Genomic DNA, 14,756 nt, shown 5'->3' with positions numbered 1-14,756 from the left:
TTTGAGTGATGTAAGAATGACTAGAGAATTTAACAAGAGTTTCTTAGAAAAGACTGAAATTAAATCATTTATCATCTATCTTGTATAGAATCTGAAGCTCATTTACAGGTGGAATGAGCGCTAGACTGAACAGCATTGCATATGCTGTGTGCCGTTTATTCTCCTTTCTATACTGTAATCATTTGGAAGATGAGAAGAGGGAATGGATAAAAAGGGAATAATTGAGGATTGTCCACCTGTAATGGGATCCTGACTTACATATTTACAGTAAATAACCCACATGTGTTTCAGAAGTAGAAGCAGAAACTCTCAAACCTAACCAGTGATGGACAGTCTATTCTTTATGATAGTTTCCTCGTAGTAGGAAATGGGTACAAACCCTGATGGAAGAAGTTTCCACTTCCAAGCTTTAAAAAACATTTACTGTATTGGATAGAGTTACCTGTATAAATAGCCAGTTCTTTGAATCTTCCTAGACTTTTGCCCTTGACATAATGCATCTGCGATCATTTTGTGTCTTCTACCTCACAAGAATCTATCAAGACAGTTTAAGTAGGCGTGGATAATGTATTGCTTCATGCTGTGTGAGAGTGGTAGTATTTCACTTATTTTTTCTCTTCTTCTTTTTTTTTTTTTTTTTTTTTTAATTTACCAATTCCAGCCTGGTTGGGAGGAAAGAATACATTTGGATGGAAGAACGTTTTATATAGACCATAGTAAGTAAGCACTCAGGTACTACAGCAAATAGACAAAGGGAGATAATAAATATTGAAGTGAAAGCTTTATAATTTTACTCTTCATTTAGGAAGCCAGGTGTTGATATGTGGAGACATTGATACCAGAGACTTAGTGCCCTCATACGGTACTGTATATTCACTGAAAGCTTGCTTTTAATTGGCTCATCAAGCTTTGTCCCTCTCTGACTTGTGAAGCATTAACATTTCTTCTTTGTGGTTTCTTTTGTTCTTGTTGATATTTTGGATTCGTCGTTGTTGTTGTTGATGATCCCATGGCTTATTTGCACTTAATAAATTAAAATACACACTAGGAATAGAAAATAAGATGAGAAAAGATCATAGCCACAACTCCACATATAGGCAGTGGAGAAATTAGCACTGAAAAGTACTCTTTCCTCTCCTTTAAGAAGGTCTTGTGGCAGTGCTGATTCTGATCTTATTTCCTATTTATAGCATGTTAAACTGCACCCAGCCCATTAATATTATTCAGTTCTGTTAGTGAAGTTCTAGTGTAAGTGATGTTTCATTGTAGACTTGTCTTATTACAGCATCTCAGAACTACTGTGTGAGTTTTTGTTGTTGTTTGAAAATAAAGCAGCCCAGAAAGGTTGGGTTTTTCTAAAGACTTCAGCTGGACTTTGTAATGAGAGATTTCTACTGATGGCATAATCTTCACAGAAATAGATAACTCTCAAAACCATTAGAAGAGAGTACATATGCTACACAAAGCTTAAAGAATTGAAATCTTAAACTATTATACATATCTGACAGTATTATGTTCTTCCTTCAGTATCAGTAACGCTGACTCCTATGCTTATCTGTAGTTGTATATATGATATTATTAAATCATTATTAAAAGACTGGCTTTAAAATAATATGAATTTTGAAATTGCATAAATAGTTTTAACTAAAAATTAGAAATAATACACTCGTCAAGTACAAGATTCACTTCTTTCAAACATCAGTACAGAAGTCATATTCTTTTTGCCCTCTATAATTGTTTCTCCCAACAGATATCTGGAAACTTAAATCTGGCAAATTATTCTAAACTGCTGCCACTGAAGAGTCACAGAATAAAACTGTCGTATTCAAAATACCTGTATAATTGTTGAGCATCCCAACCTCCTTTAAAAAGTTTTAATTTTTCAGTCTTCTAAATCTACTTAAGCATGCATTAGTCTCTAAAAGTCAATGGAATGTTAAAGTTGTACATTAATTAGAATTCCCCAAAGAATTTGTAATTGATATAAAACTACACTTACTTGCATCTGAAATCTCTGTCTAGTCCCTCTTTTGATCTGAGGGGTTTTTTAGCTTTTTAGATCGCAGTTTTTACAAAAGTTTTGAGGTTGTTTTTTTTATTTAATAAAGCTGCTTGTTTCCAGCAAGTATCCTTTTGGTCTCAGTCTGGTGCCACACCACTGCAATTACAAGCGGACTCTCGGAGCAGAGGTGATGCCAGCGGTATTACAGCGGACACATTGCAGCTCCATTGTGATTATGTTGTGCTCAGTATTTAGGCAATGGCTGCAAACAGCGTTCAGTGCTCAGTGCAATCTCAGTAGTAGCATTTGTTTTCACAGTATCGATGAGGAGGTGCGATGACATTTGACCATAACGATAAGGATTGTGACAGAGCCTGCTGACTCTTCCTTATTTCATGACTCTTCACGTTCCATCAGAGCATGCGCTCAAATGAGTCGCGGGCGCGACCAGCTGTGCTCACCCTAAGTACGCGAGTCTCGGTAGTCCATTCCTGTGATAAGCTGGCCATCACTTCAGTCCTCCTCAGCTGAAGCGATTAGTTAAGATGCAACAAATGTAGGCGGCTTCATTTTAGAATACCGTATAAATGTTGAAAGCTTTAACAGATTCAGCTGCTCTAATGTCCTGGTTCCCCAGCCAGATTTTGTCATTCTTCTGTATAATTTTCCAATACTGTTGTTCTATTTTTGAAATGTTTTTCTCATACCTGAGAGAAACTGTAACTACATCGAATGCAACCAGCACAGAAACCTCCTCTTGTGGAGCAATACAAACTGCTGTTAAGCATGCCGTATAAACTAGTAAGGCAATGTACTGTTAAAATAATTTAGGTATTACTTGTAACATAGTAGCCTGGAAATACAGTATTTTTTAGATTTTAACTGTAAACAGTTCTAATTTCTGCAACACTCAATCTCTTAACAAAAAATACACTCTCTAGTTCTCCATGATTGGTCCTTAGCTAGCTAAGTCAACATTATTTACCATCCGTGAATAAAATAGTATGCTCTGTTCATTGTAGCGTGCATATACTTTTGCATCTTCTAGGAGCCTTGTAGGAAAAATTATCTACCTGTTGGAAGGTAATCATGAAGCAAAACAAAAATTTTTCCTAACCATATGCAGAACACTTATCAGTGGTTCACTGGCAGAGGGATGGATATATTAAATGGGTTCCCCTCAAAGTCTGTCTTGGATACACCATTTTTCAATATATTCATTAGTGATTTAAACAATGACTTAGGGGGAACGTACTTATTAGTTCAGCAGAAAACAACAGTGTAGGAGAGGTGAGAGGTGCTCACTGGAACAGGATGAGAAATCAGAATGAGCCTGGCAAATTGCCACCGTAGTGTGAAGTAAGATGCTGTTTAGTATTAATTGCAAAGTATTACTCCGAATGAGAATAACGAGCAGAGTTTTTGTTGAATAAGGCATGAAAAAATCATCATCTCAACATGAGTTAACTCATCCTGTGATGTATCAACAGGAGTGTCTTAAGTAAGACCTGAAGTAATCCTTCTACTCTCATCAGCTGTGATAATACTGTATCTAGCATGGGGTCCCAAACATAAAAAAAATAGTGGACCACTTGGAAAGGGACCAGAGGAAACAGAGGAGAGCAGGGAATCCTCAAAGGCCCTAGAGCCTGATTCATGAGGAAAGAGAGAGTATTGTATTTGTGCAAAGACTCAAGACAGATTGTAGATTTTCAAAAATGTGCTGCGAAAGGAATTAATTTGTCATCCACATCCACTGTGGATAAGACAGAGAATCTTGAGCTACATTTCCAGGTAGAGTGCTTCAGGTTAGACCCCTCTAATTGTTGGGGCGTTTAAACCCTGGAACAGCATTTATAATATGAAGTCCCTGTCACTGTAATACTCTGGAAAAAAAATTCGACAACGATTTGACAGTGACATTGTACACTTCTAAGTATGTAGGGCAATAAGAAAGAAGCGAGAAACTTGCAGTCATTTCCAGTTCTATTATCTTTGATTTCGTAGAAAATTACTACCCTGATTTGTGGCTGTCAGTTTGAAGTAACTGTCACTAACTGATACAAAACCAGTAAACTTTGTAGAAAGAAATTTGACTGAAGAGGTTGAAGCTAGATGAGAAGGGCCAGATTTGGCATTACAGCTCTCTGGCCGTCTCTGGTCTATGGATCTTATGTGGCTTCTGGAGCGGCCAGTCTTAAGAGCCTTCCTCCATAATTTCAGTAAGCACTAAATAGCCTTAATACGCAAAGGGAAATAAAATCGAATATTACTATTAAATTAACTGATAGATCAAATTTCTTGAAATGTGCTTGTGATCTTTTTGAATTTTCTTGAGTTAACATTTAATGAATGTCACCTTTCAAATCCCAGTCCATTTTAAAACTACCTTGCAGTACTCAAAACTTACAGGTCTTTTCCAATTGTAGAAACATGTAAAATAATTGTGTGTTAATATAAGTGGGTTTGGTTCTTTGCTCTTACTTATAGTGGCCATAAAGACATTTTTCGGGAAACTCAGGTTGTTTATTCCCAAACCTAGCAACTACAAAACTTAAAATCTGGACTGCTATCTTAATATACACTTCATAAATCAAAGCAGTGCATGTAACAAACAGATGCATTATTATTACCCTTTCAGAGCAGGAAATGGATGACTTAAGCCTTGCCATTGCAGATGGCATCTAGCTTGGTTTTTGGAGCATTGTCTTATTGTTGCAACATCATCATTTTGTTGTGATTCTGTTGTGTTCAGAATCTTGTGAGGAGCAGTCGTCTGGAGGCAGGGAGTGTTTCACCATGGTCCTGTATAGCCTTACCGTAGCATACCAAAAGCACCGCCCTCCTGGTGCTTTTAAAAACTGTAGATGAAAAGAACTGGATTCTGTCATGTTACTACCAAAATCTCCTTTGGTCCAAACTGCATGATCTTTTACACTATAACTGTTTAATTTTGCCTCCTTTAATGGTCCTATAATCTTTTCATTAAATCACTGTCTAGGACTTTTTTTTTTTAAATATATATTATTCCCTCCAAATTTAAATATACGCTGGCTTTTAAAGTATTAAATTTTGGATATCTTTATGCAAAATTTCAAAAAAGTAAACTTAGTCTGCTATTTGACAAAGTTTTAGGGGTCCTTTACCTTTCAGGCACAAAGTCTGCCTATTTCTAATACGAGTCGAATCCAAGGCCATGTTCAAATAGAACATGTTTACTACTGCAGACATTGAAATAAAAGCAGTGTAAATACACTGGATTCTGTTGTAGTTCTGCATTTTTGAATGAGTGTTTTGAACTAAACAGTGTGATGGGGTTTTGATGTACATGGGTGAATGCAGCCTTTTCTAACCCTGAAATACTCCTAAATCCTAAGTTGTGGAAACGGTAGGGAAAACAGTTGTAGGGAGGAAAAAAACAACATAAATTCACAGTGTGGTAGCAGAGAAGTAATGATATAATTTCTTTTGTTATTTACAGATAATAAAATTACCCAGTGGGAAGACCCCAGACTGCAGAACCCGGCAATTACTGGTCCAGTAAGTACTGCTGCGGTTTTTTTCCAACAAGTGCTGTGGCTCACCTAGGTTTGGTGCGGGCAGGAGGCGTTGCTGAGCAGCAGGTAGCCTCTCCTCCGGATCAGGGCAGACTCTGCCGGAGCAGCGGGCCAGGAAGCAGGGCTCCTGCCTTGCATTGCCTCTTCCTGACAATGCAAGAGAAGGCATTTTATTATGCCTCCCACACCTGAGTGGGAGGCTCAGGTGCCAGCTCTGGTGAGTCCGCAGGGCGGGGGGAGCTGCCATCGCCTGACAGGCTGCCAGGGTGCCCCAAAACTGATGCCTCGTCCCCGGCATTCAGACGGCTGTACTACTCTGTGGCCCCTGTTTTGTTTCGCGGAGGCTGGAGCGCGCCGGGGACCTTCCAGCCTGCTGCCAGGGGTCCAAAGCAGCAGTGGGCTATTAGGAATCACTGGGACTCTTGGAACTGCAGTGCTGTGCGCGCTATTCCCAGGTCAGACGGTACCGTGGAATTTGATGGGTTGGGTGGCTTTCCTAGCAGTAGCCACCTAGCTAAGGGATTTTTCCGGTGGTATGGTGTGCTTCCTGTCTTGTAGCTACTAGTGAAGTTGGCTTCTGCCTTGGAGTGGCTGGGAAACATTCTCCATCAGTAGATAGGACAGTAAATTGCAGAATTACCTGTTTCAGCAGGGAGGAAGAGAAGGCTCTTCAGCAGGACAGAGACTCTTGTTTGGCTGGTTTTAATCTTTTGTATTGTGTTATTTCTGAGTGAAGCTACATCTGTTCGAAAGGTGCTTAGCTAAGTAGTCTGAATGGTGTTTCACACTCTGAAACACATGGAAACCCATCATTTCTCATTTGTTCCATTCTCCTCTTCCTGCAACCCAAAGCTTTCTGCACTAAGTTATGATGATGAAAGTGGTTTCTGAAACAGATCCATTACTGATGCAAACCCTGGCTGAAAAATAAAAAATTTAAGATTTCAGCATGGTTTTTGTTGTTGTATTTGCTGCTTATTATGATGATGAAGTTCCAGGACAAAAGTAGTAGAGTGGTATCCTTAGCTTACTTTTGACATCCAAACAGATGAATTGGGGGGAAAAATGTGTATTAAAATAAATTGCGTCTAAAATAATGTAAATGTAAAATATCTTCAGGTGTTTTCTTTCTCCACACTTGCTGATATTATAAGTTACTTCATATGGAACAAACAATATTAAACCTTTGCATCTTATCTTTTATTCCTCCATTGTGTTAGAGTAGTATGTTTCTATACTAAGCTATATGAAGGGCACACGTCCGCTCTGAATCCTAAGTCAGAAGATCTTGAGAAATTCAGACCAGGTTCTCTGTGCTGAATCCTAGATTGTAAGGTTTATAGGAGAAATGTTCATATTTACCCGTTATCTGGGTCATTACTGACAGTGGAATTTTACTGAGCTGAGGCACTATGCTATTTAATTTTTGATTTCTGGGTGATAAAAAGCTCTTTCCACTTGATATGAGAGAGTTGTGACTATATGGATTCAGAGTGTAAAAAAGATAAAAATGGGGTCTATCAGTTTTAAGAGACATGAAGCTTACTGCAGATAAACTAAGAGATTTCAGAATATCGGCCATAGAAAAAATAAATACATGCTTTTACTTTAATTTCAAATTTTCAAAACATCAAATATATGGAGTGATTCTTTGACATTTTTATGCTGGTTTATGCCATTCTATGGTTTTCTGAGTGATCAGACTTCCAACCCTAGGATGTTTCCAGGTGCCAAGAATACCTTTTTTATTTTGGGTAAATCCTCAGGATTTTTAAGGGTATCAGGACACGGCAGGTTAACTACTGCATGGTGGAAATCCAGTTGCTCTTGTTTATTAATAAGATTAATAATAATCATTTGATTGAACATAATTGCTTTTGGAGTTATTTACCCATTTATTGTGCACTTAGTGCTTTAGATACTAGTACACAGTATGTTATACAAATTCTTAATGTTTATTTTCCCAGAAATGTGAAGCATAAATGAGAAAAGACTATTGGAGAAAACTTGTTTCAAGATGTTTCGGTCATGATCCCATTAAGTAAATAACAGTTATTTCTGTGTTTGGGGTTTTTTAAAAGAGAAAGCAAGATCAAATCTGGTTTACAGCCATATAAGCATTAAGGATTCATCTTAATGCTTTTAATAGTATTTTTGGTGCCATGACGAAAACAAAAAACTGCTTAAATTGCATTTCACATTGCATTTAGGCAATGGAAGCATGCTGAAAGATTATTTAATGGCTGTAGTAAAGGCATATTATCATCAGAGTGAAATGCTTTAGTTTGGGGTTTTTTTTGTTTTGTTTTTTAATTTTTCACATCTCATCATCCACAAGAGAAAACTCATATAGAGTTTCATATAGAGTATTTCCACCTCCTGCGCTCACCTGCATCCAGTCATGAATCTACTTCAGGACCAGCCTCTACCTTCCCTCCCCCAAAATCCCAGTCCTCACCCGGAAACTGAACTTGAACCAGAGCTTTGCAATTTTGTGATTCAGCCGTCGGGGAACAGAGAATATAACTTTTGCAGTCCTGTGGAATTCAAAATCATTCTTTTGCTCCCAAGAAATCATGCATCATTTGTGTAGCTAGTTGTTTTACTAGGTCCACTCTTTAATCTTGAAGGAACAGTAGGGCAAAGGAAAGTAAGGGTGTATTTGGAAAATATTATGAGCAAGGACAGGGGGCCTTTTTTTTTTCTTCTTCTCTTCTTTTTTCCCTTTTTTCCAAGGCTCTTTCCAAACCCTGATTAAATTGATTTTCCATATAGTGTCAAAAAACAGAGAATTAAGGATTCTTAATTCTCAATAAATTAATCGTCAAAAAACCCACAGATAATTAATGAGTCTTACTTAAATACATAGCAGTTATTTGTTAGAGCCAGACCTGTACCTGCCCTAATACTTTTCTAGCCTATTCCAGTTCATTAGTTTAATCCACGACTTTGTTTTACAGCCATTTCGTCTGAAGGCTGAATACTGTCGGTTGCAGTCATAGGACTGGCAGTCGGGAGGCTCTTACCTGTACTGCTGCTTGAGGGCTGACGCACTTCAGTGCATTTGTGTCTGGTACTACTTGGTGCCTTAAAAGGCTTGGCCTTTTTGGACGCTTGTATGCATTTCCCATCTGGTGCAAAAGCAAAGGAGCGTGATGACGACAAGTAGGTAGCAGAAAAGAACGCAGTCATCTACTGACTCCGTCATCTTACTGATGGTCAGCGGGTGGCCTATGGGTTAACATCCAACGTGGCAATCTTCTAGCTTAGTGTCAGGTCCTTGCTTACCCGTACGGTATGTTAGCAGGACAGGGAATCATCCCGAGAGGCTTTCAAGTATCTGGAAATCCACAGAAATATTTCAGAGACTTGTGTCATTTGTTAAGGGGTGTTTACACCAATTCCCGGCTCTGCTGATTAATGTAATTCTACCAACCTTCAGGGTGCCTTTTTTTTTAAAAACTTCTAAAATTGTTCTGTTATGCTGATGTTACTTAAAAATGTGGTCTAACTCATAGGCAGCTGCATTGAGTGAGTATTCAGATACATATTAGACAGCGACTTGTACTTGGTTCACAGGAATGTCAATTTGTTTACAAAATTCTTTCAGATTCTGGATTAAAGACATTATGAAGGTGTATATTTTCATTATAAGTAATTTACAAAATAGTTTTGATATGCTTTGATGATAGTTTGGTATCTCTTAAGAATCAGATGCATTCCCATGGGGCTGAAAAGAGGATTTCTAGCCATGGACATTGCCCTGCCTAGTTAACTCTTCTGTGTAGGTATACATTGTGTCCTGCACTTTTTGGAGGGCAAGTAGTGTTCGTTGCTAGTGTCATAGCTTTACTGGAGCTCCTTAACTTATTCTTAGGTTCATTTTCAAACTTACTTGAATTTTTGTGTCTTCTGAGTAGCACCTAACAATGCTTGGCACTTTCAGCTGTGCAAATCCATATTTTGTGGTAACACTAGCCATTTTTAAAATTCAGTATCATACGGCATGCTCGTTATTTCCTAATGAGACACATGGATGGCAGCAATACATTCTTTTTTTTTGGGTACATATTAAAATTTGGTTTTGCTCTTTTCTGTTCCTAAAAGAAGAAAAAAATGAGGGTAAGTCAACCCATTTTTTCAGCTAAAGTTTTCATACCTTTTAACTCAGATTACACACTAAGAAATGGGAAAATTTTGGCTGTTGTACTTCATGCATGGTGGGTTATATTAGATGAACCTATGGCATACATATGTAGATAGCATGTCTTTAAATTTCTTTTTTGTTTAAGTAATGTTGCAACATCAAACTGCTAATAGCTGGAATAATCTGTGTTTGTGATTCTCTCTCTGATAGGCAGTTCCGTATTCCAGGGAGTTCAAACAGAAATATGACTATTTCCGGAAGAAGTTGAAGAAACCAGTGAGTAGAAACGTGCTGCTGTGTGTTGGAATCAATTACGCTACGTCTGGGAGAAACAACAGACTGTCCCAAGCATAGATGCAGAATGGTGGTGTATCTTGCTATAACACACTTGCTGGTTTTTCCCGATTGTGCTACTCCTAAAGGGCCGAAGTAGGAACCAAAAAAATGAAGAAAAGTTTGAATTTGATTGATTTCTCAACAAAAACATTTACAAATCTTTAAGACTCACATTTTTCTGTATGAATGCAAATCAAAGTGATGAGGCAGCAAGGAAGTAGCAATGATTCACTATTTCCCATTGCAACTGAGACTAATTGGTATGTTCGTTTACAAGCCTTTAGGTTGAAAGTAGGCTTGAGGATTAATACTTCTCCTTCATCTTGAACAGTGGACTTTGAAGGGCAGAGCTGGAGCAAGGTGGTAGAGCAGAGCCCACAGTTGTGCTGGATCTGGCACAAGCGTCTAGTGTTCTTGTTCTGTGAAAAAAAGTTTTTTCAGTAACATTTTTAATGTAAGAGAGCAGTCAGTATTAGCTTGCATGTGCTATTGACTCATAATTAACAGTAATCAGCCTTGGCAACAGCAGCTGTCATTTGAAGAGGGACTTGCCAATGTCTTTACCTGTTTATTGTTAGCTCTTTGAATTTTCACCTCGAGTTTGACCAGTGATTGCACACAATAAGTACTTCAGTTGTCAGGAGAAAGCAAACCTTCTGAAGCAGTTGTTTGAAGTCAGTTTTATCAGGAAAACTATATGTGGCTGTAATGGTCATGATTATCTGGTCATCCAGTCTTCTTTCTACAAATTCCTGACTCTGTTCTCTTCTGTCTCTTTTGAATTTAGCTCCCTAAATCATAATGGGTGTTAGCTCCCTCCTATTTAGACAGAACTTCTAAAACATTTTGACAGCCCAATCCTCTTTGATTTACACCTTTGCAATTCAGTTCTGTTTTGTGTATGGTACTGTAGGTGTTCTTGTTGTGAAACTCTTCTGGCCTTTACAGATATGTGAGTAAAGCAGTTGCATAAAGCTTATGCATTTGTTACCATTTTAAGCTAAAATGCCCTTAAAATAGAGCCTAGTAATAGCAATCATTTTCTTACCTTTTTGTTTGTTACTTTTCTTGCTGTTTTCATTGTTTTGTCAAATATCGTAGAAATCTCTGAACCACTATACTGGAGCTTACGTAGTTCACCATATGCTATCAACCTGCAGACTGAGAGAGCACTGGGAAAAAAAAAAATGAGGGGAACTTTATACATCAGATGTCTAACGTGTCACCTTGTTGTTACCACTGGTCGGTAATTTGCGTGAAGACTTATATATTGAGACTGACAAGTATAATATAATCTCCTTTCACACAGGCTGATATACCCAACAGATTTGAGATGAAGCTACACAGAAATAATATTTTTGAGGAGTCCTACAGAAGAATCATGTCTGTGAAGAGACCTGATGTACTAAAAGCCAGGCTCTGGATTGAATTTGAGTCAGAAAAAGGACTTGACTATGGAGGTGTGGCCAGAGAATGGTTTTTTCTCTTGTCCAAGGAGATGTTTAACCCTTATTATGGTCTCTTTGAATATTCAGCAACGTAAGTGTGCATGAAAATATTTCCATTCATAAGGCGTACGCGTTAGATTTTGCATAAGAGGCAAGGTTACGCTGGAATGCAGTTAGATCGTCCTTCCTGGTGCATCAGTGTGTACTCTTATCGGTCAAATCTCGCTTCTGTACTATCATTTCTTACTTGCTTTTCAGAGAACCTTTCAAATTTTCATTGAAATACCATAAAAATTTTCATTATTAAGACAATATTCAGTGTTGCCTTGCTTGCAGCAAAACTGCGATTTTTGAGGCTAGTAATAGTGAAAGGAGGGATGTCAGACAAGACTCTTTCTATGCCCTCCCATTACATTGTAAAACACCTGCCATCCAGAATTGTAGTGCTCCTTTATAAATAGCTCATAAAATAGCTTCTCGTTTACGTTTCAGTAGTTACACTTTTGTCCAATTTTAAAATCTTTGAGAAATCCATTAGTGTAAATGAGAGCGCAGATCTCTTGCTTAAGGTATGTTTGTTTTACTGTGCTGTATGCAATTCCACGTTGTGTGCTTAGCTTAGTGAGGATGGATTTCTTAATTGCAGCAGTAGATTGGATGTTTTTATGTCAGTATAAAGCTCACTCCTTTCTCTAATAAGTGTTGAATAGAGTGTAAAGTAGATGAACAGAGACTGCACGATGAGAGTTTTCTCACATTTGGGTCTCGGAAAAGGCACGTTCTGAGTGTCAGAGACAGTCCCTGCTGTTGGAGGGAAACAACAGTAGCACAGAATGCCTGTGTGTTGTTAATAGAGTTCGCTGGATAAACATTTGTTTTGAAATATTTCCACTTACAGGATGTAGGTCGCTGTGGATATTTTAAATATAATGTTATTATGTTTTAGGTTCAGAAATCTAACTAGTTATTTTAAGAAATAAGAAAAGAATCTACTTTAAAACCCCGTATCTTTCTTCACAGATTAAGAATATACTGCAAATTAAAACTACTGCTTTTACACTAATGTCTTATTGTGACACACACTCTCACATGGGTCTTAATGCTTCATTACCCAGTTAAAAGATCTGAGTCCTTTGACAGCTTTTTCCAGTATCCTGGGGGTTAAGCATATTTCAGGGATGTTCTCTAGTATGTGTGGTTTGAGATGCTAGTAAGAAAACGTTCTTTATCCTAAGAAGTTTGACCATGGGCCTATACTTAATTCCTCTTCAGTACCTTCAGATATTTCAAGAACTAAAAGCAACTACTGCAACAGAGAAACCTGAAATTCTAAGCCCTGAAATTTGGCTGAAAAGAGTGAATAATCAAGCCTGGCAGACGGGACAGTTTCACTGAAATTCTTATTCCCCTGAAGCTGATGGCAAAATTTTACTGTTTTCAGTGGTGCCAGGCTTTTATCCTTTGAAGAGGTTAGCACAGCCCTCTTGCACTTGCCACAGGTGGAGTGCTGTTACCCCATAAGCAGGAGTTTTATTTACCTTTGTCCAATAATCACTCTGCTCGTAGCAGGACAGTTTTGATTAGGTCAGCCTACCCACAGACTGTCAGGTGCTTCTGTTAAGGAGCACAGGGATAAATTACATGATTACAAAATTGAACAGGAAATGGCCCTAGGTTCAAATTATTTATTAACATATCTGAATATCTGGTTATTTAAAGACTTGGTTATTTAGATATCTTTTTTCTTTCCCCAAAAAAGGGACAACTATACACTTCAGATTAATCCTAATTCAGGTCTTTGTAACGAAGATCATCTATCGTATTTCACATTTATTGGTCGGGTTGCTGGTCTGGCAGTATATCATGGGAAGCTATTGGATGGTGAGTCATTACACTGTATGGCTATGCTAATGTTACTGGATTTTTATTAAATTAAATAAATCACTTCAATAATTCATATGCTTTAGAGTGTAGCATTTCAGGAGACAAAGTCTGAGAGAAAGTAGTGGAACTCGGAACTGTTGGAAATTGCAATCCTCCTGTGAATGGTGACTCAAAAATTATAGTGTCTTACTCAACAATACGTTTCATATAAAGTTCTGCCTTTTTTCTCCACCTGTGTTAAAACCACAGAATCAGCATTGCTAGGTAATCACTATCCCTAAGGGAAAATCACTAAATTTATATCAGCCATTTCCATGCAAACCTGCAGCCAGAGCAGTTGTGTGGGTGTCAGCTGCAGTATATTTTGATCTGCTAAATTATTGCTGGATGACTTAATAAGAAAATATTTTTTCTGCCAAATTTTGAAATCCCACAATAAGCAAGCAAGCAAACATTATAAACCGAGTATATTTTATTTAGCAATTGTGCAGCACACTAGAAGAGGAAGCTCACCGTCCTGTTTTTCTAGTGTCTCTTTTGAGAGAAGACTCCCCTTGAGCTCAGTTCCCCCTCTTCTCCGTGTCTCTACCATTAATGTTATGGTGTTTAATGGCGTATGGTATGCCACCCTTCGTCACTGTGAAGGTGGTGGCACTGGCACAGGTTGCCCGGAGAGGCTGTGGATGCCCCATCCCTGGCAGTGTTCAGGGCCAGGTTGGACGGGGCTCTGAGCAGCCTGGTCTAGTGGAACTTGTCCCTGCCCATGGTGGGGTGGGTCGAACTAGGTGATCTGTAAGGTCCCTTCCAACCCAAACCACTCTATGATTCTATGATAATGGCGTAATTCTTATAATTAAAAGGTTGGACTTTCTGTGCCTAAATAAAAAATGAGCCTTCTGTGTTAACTGGAGCAGTTGCTTGAGCACTGTTACTTTCAGGAGGTTTCTTTCTTGCTGGAAATATCACTAGGAAATACCATGGCATATTATCCTTGAGCAGTCGTATCTTATGTAAGGTGAAAATGCAGAACAGTGGAGATAACACTCTTCCCTCTCTTGTAGGCTTCTTCATCAGACCTTTTTACAAGATGATGCTGGGGAAACCAATAACTCTGAAAGACATGGAGTCAGTGGTAAGATAACATTTAAACCGTATGGCATTAGCAATTATGTGATTTTTTTCCTCTTGGGAAATTTATAAGAGCTAACAATTCCAGTAAACTGCAAGGTGGAAGACACAAGGTCACAGCTGCAACAACTTTAGAAAGAAATATGTATGTACTTTTATAACAAAGCAGTCTCCCTGGACAGCTGTTTCAGTACCAGCGCACTAACAGCGGTGAGAGGGACAAGGGAGAAGCGACATGGGTAGGGCAGTAAGAC

The 14,756-nt window shown here is 38.3% G+C and overlaps 1 protein-coding gene across 4 annotated transcripts in view; it reads left to right on the top strand.

The window, feature by feature from the left end:
* The window catches only part of LOC309415755 (E3 ubiquitin-protein ligase NEDD4-like), a gene marked incomplete at both ends in the record, with an annotated part of 209,308 nt that overhangs the window by 181,221 nt on the left and 13,331 nt on the right, over positions 1–14,756 (top strand). For all 4 annotated transcript variants that reach the window (XM_082013361.1, XM_082013360.1, XM_082013359.1 and 1 more), the window contains 6 exons: positions 662–716; positions 5,484–5,542; positions 9,917–9,982; positions 11,352–11,581; positions 13,250–13,371; positions 14,436–14,506. In XM_082013361.1, the coding sequence (XP_081869487.1) occupies positions 662–716; positions 5,484–5,542; positions 9,917–9,982; positions 11,352–11,581; positions 13,250–13,371; positions 14,436–14,506 (603 nt within the window). The remainder of the gene's footprint in view (positions 1–661; positions 717–5,483; positions 5,543–9,916; positions 9,983–11,351; positions 11,582–13,249; positions 13,372–14,435; positions 14,507–14,756) is intronic.

The sequence above is a fragment of the Phaethon aethereus genome, assembly GCF_964289735.1.
Source record: "Phaethon aethereus genome assembly, chromosome: Z".
Taxonomy (NCBI): Eukaryota; Metazoa; Chordata; class Aves; order Phaethontiformes; family Phaethontidae; genus Phaethon; species Phaethon aethereus.
This window is presented reverse-complemented; position numbering and strand designations above follow the sequence as displayed.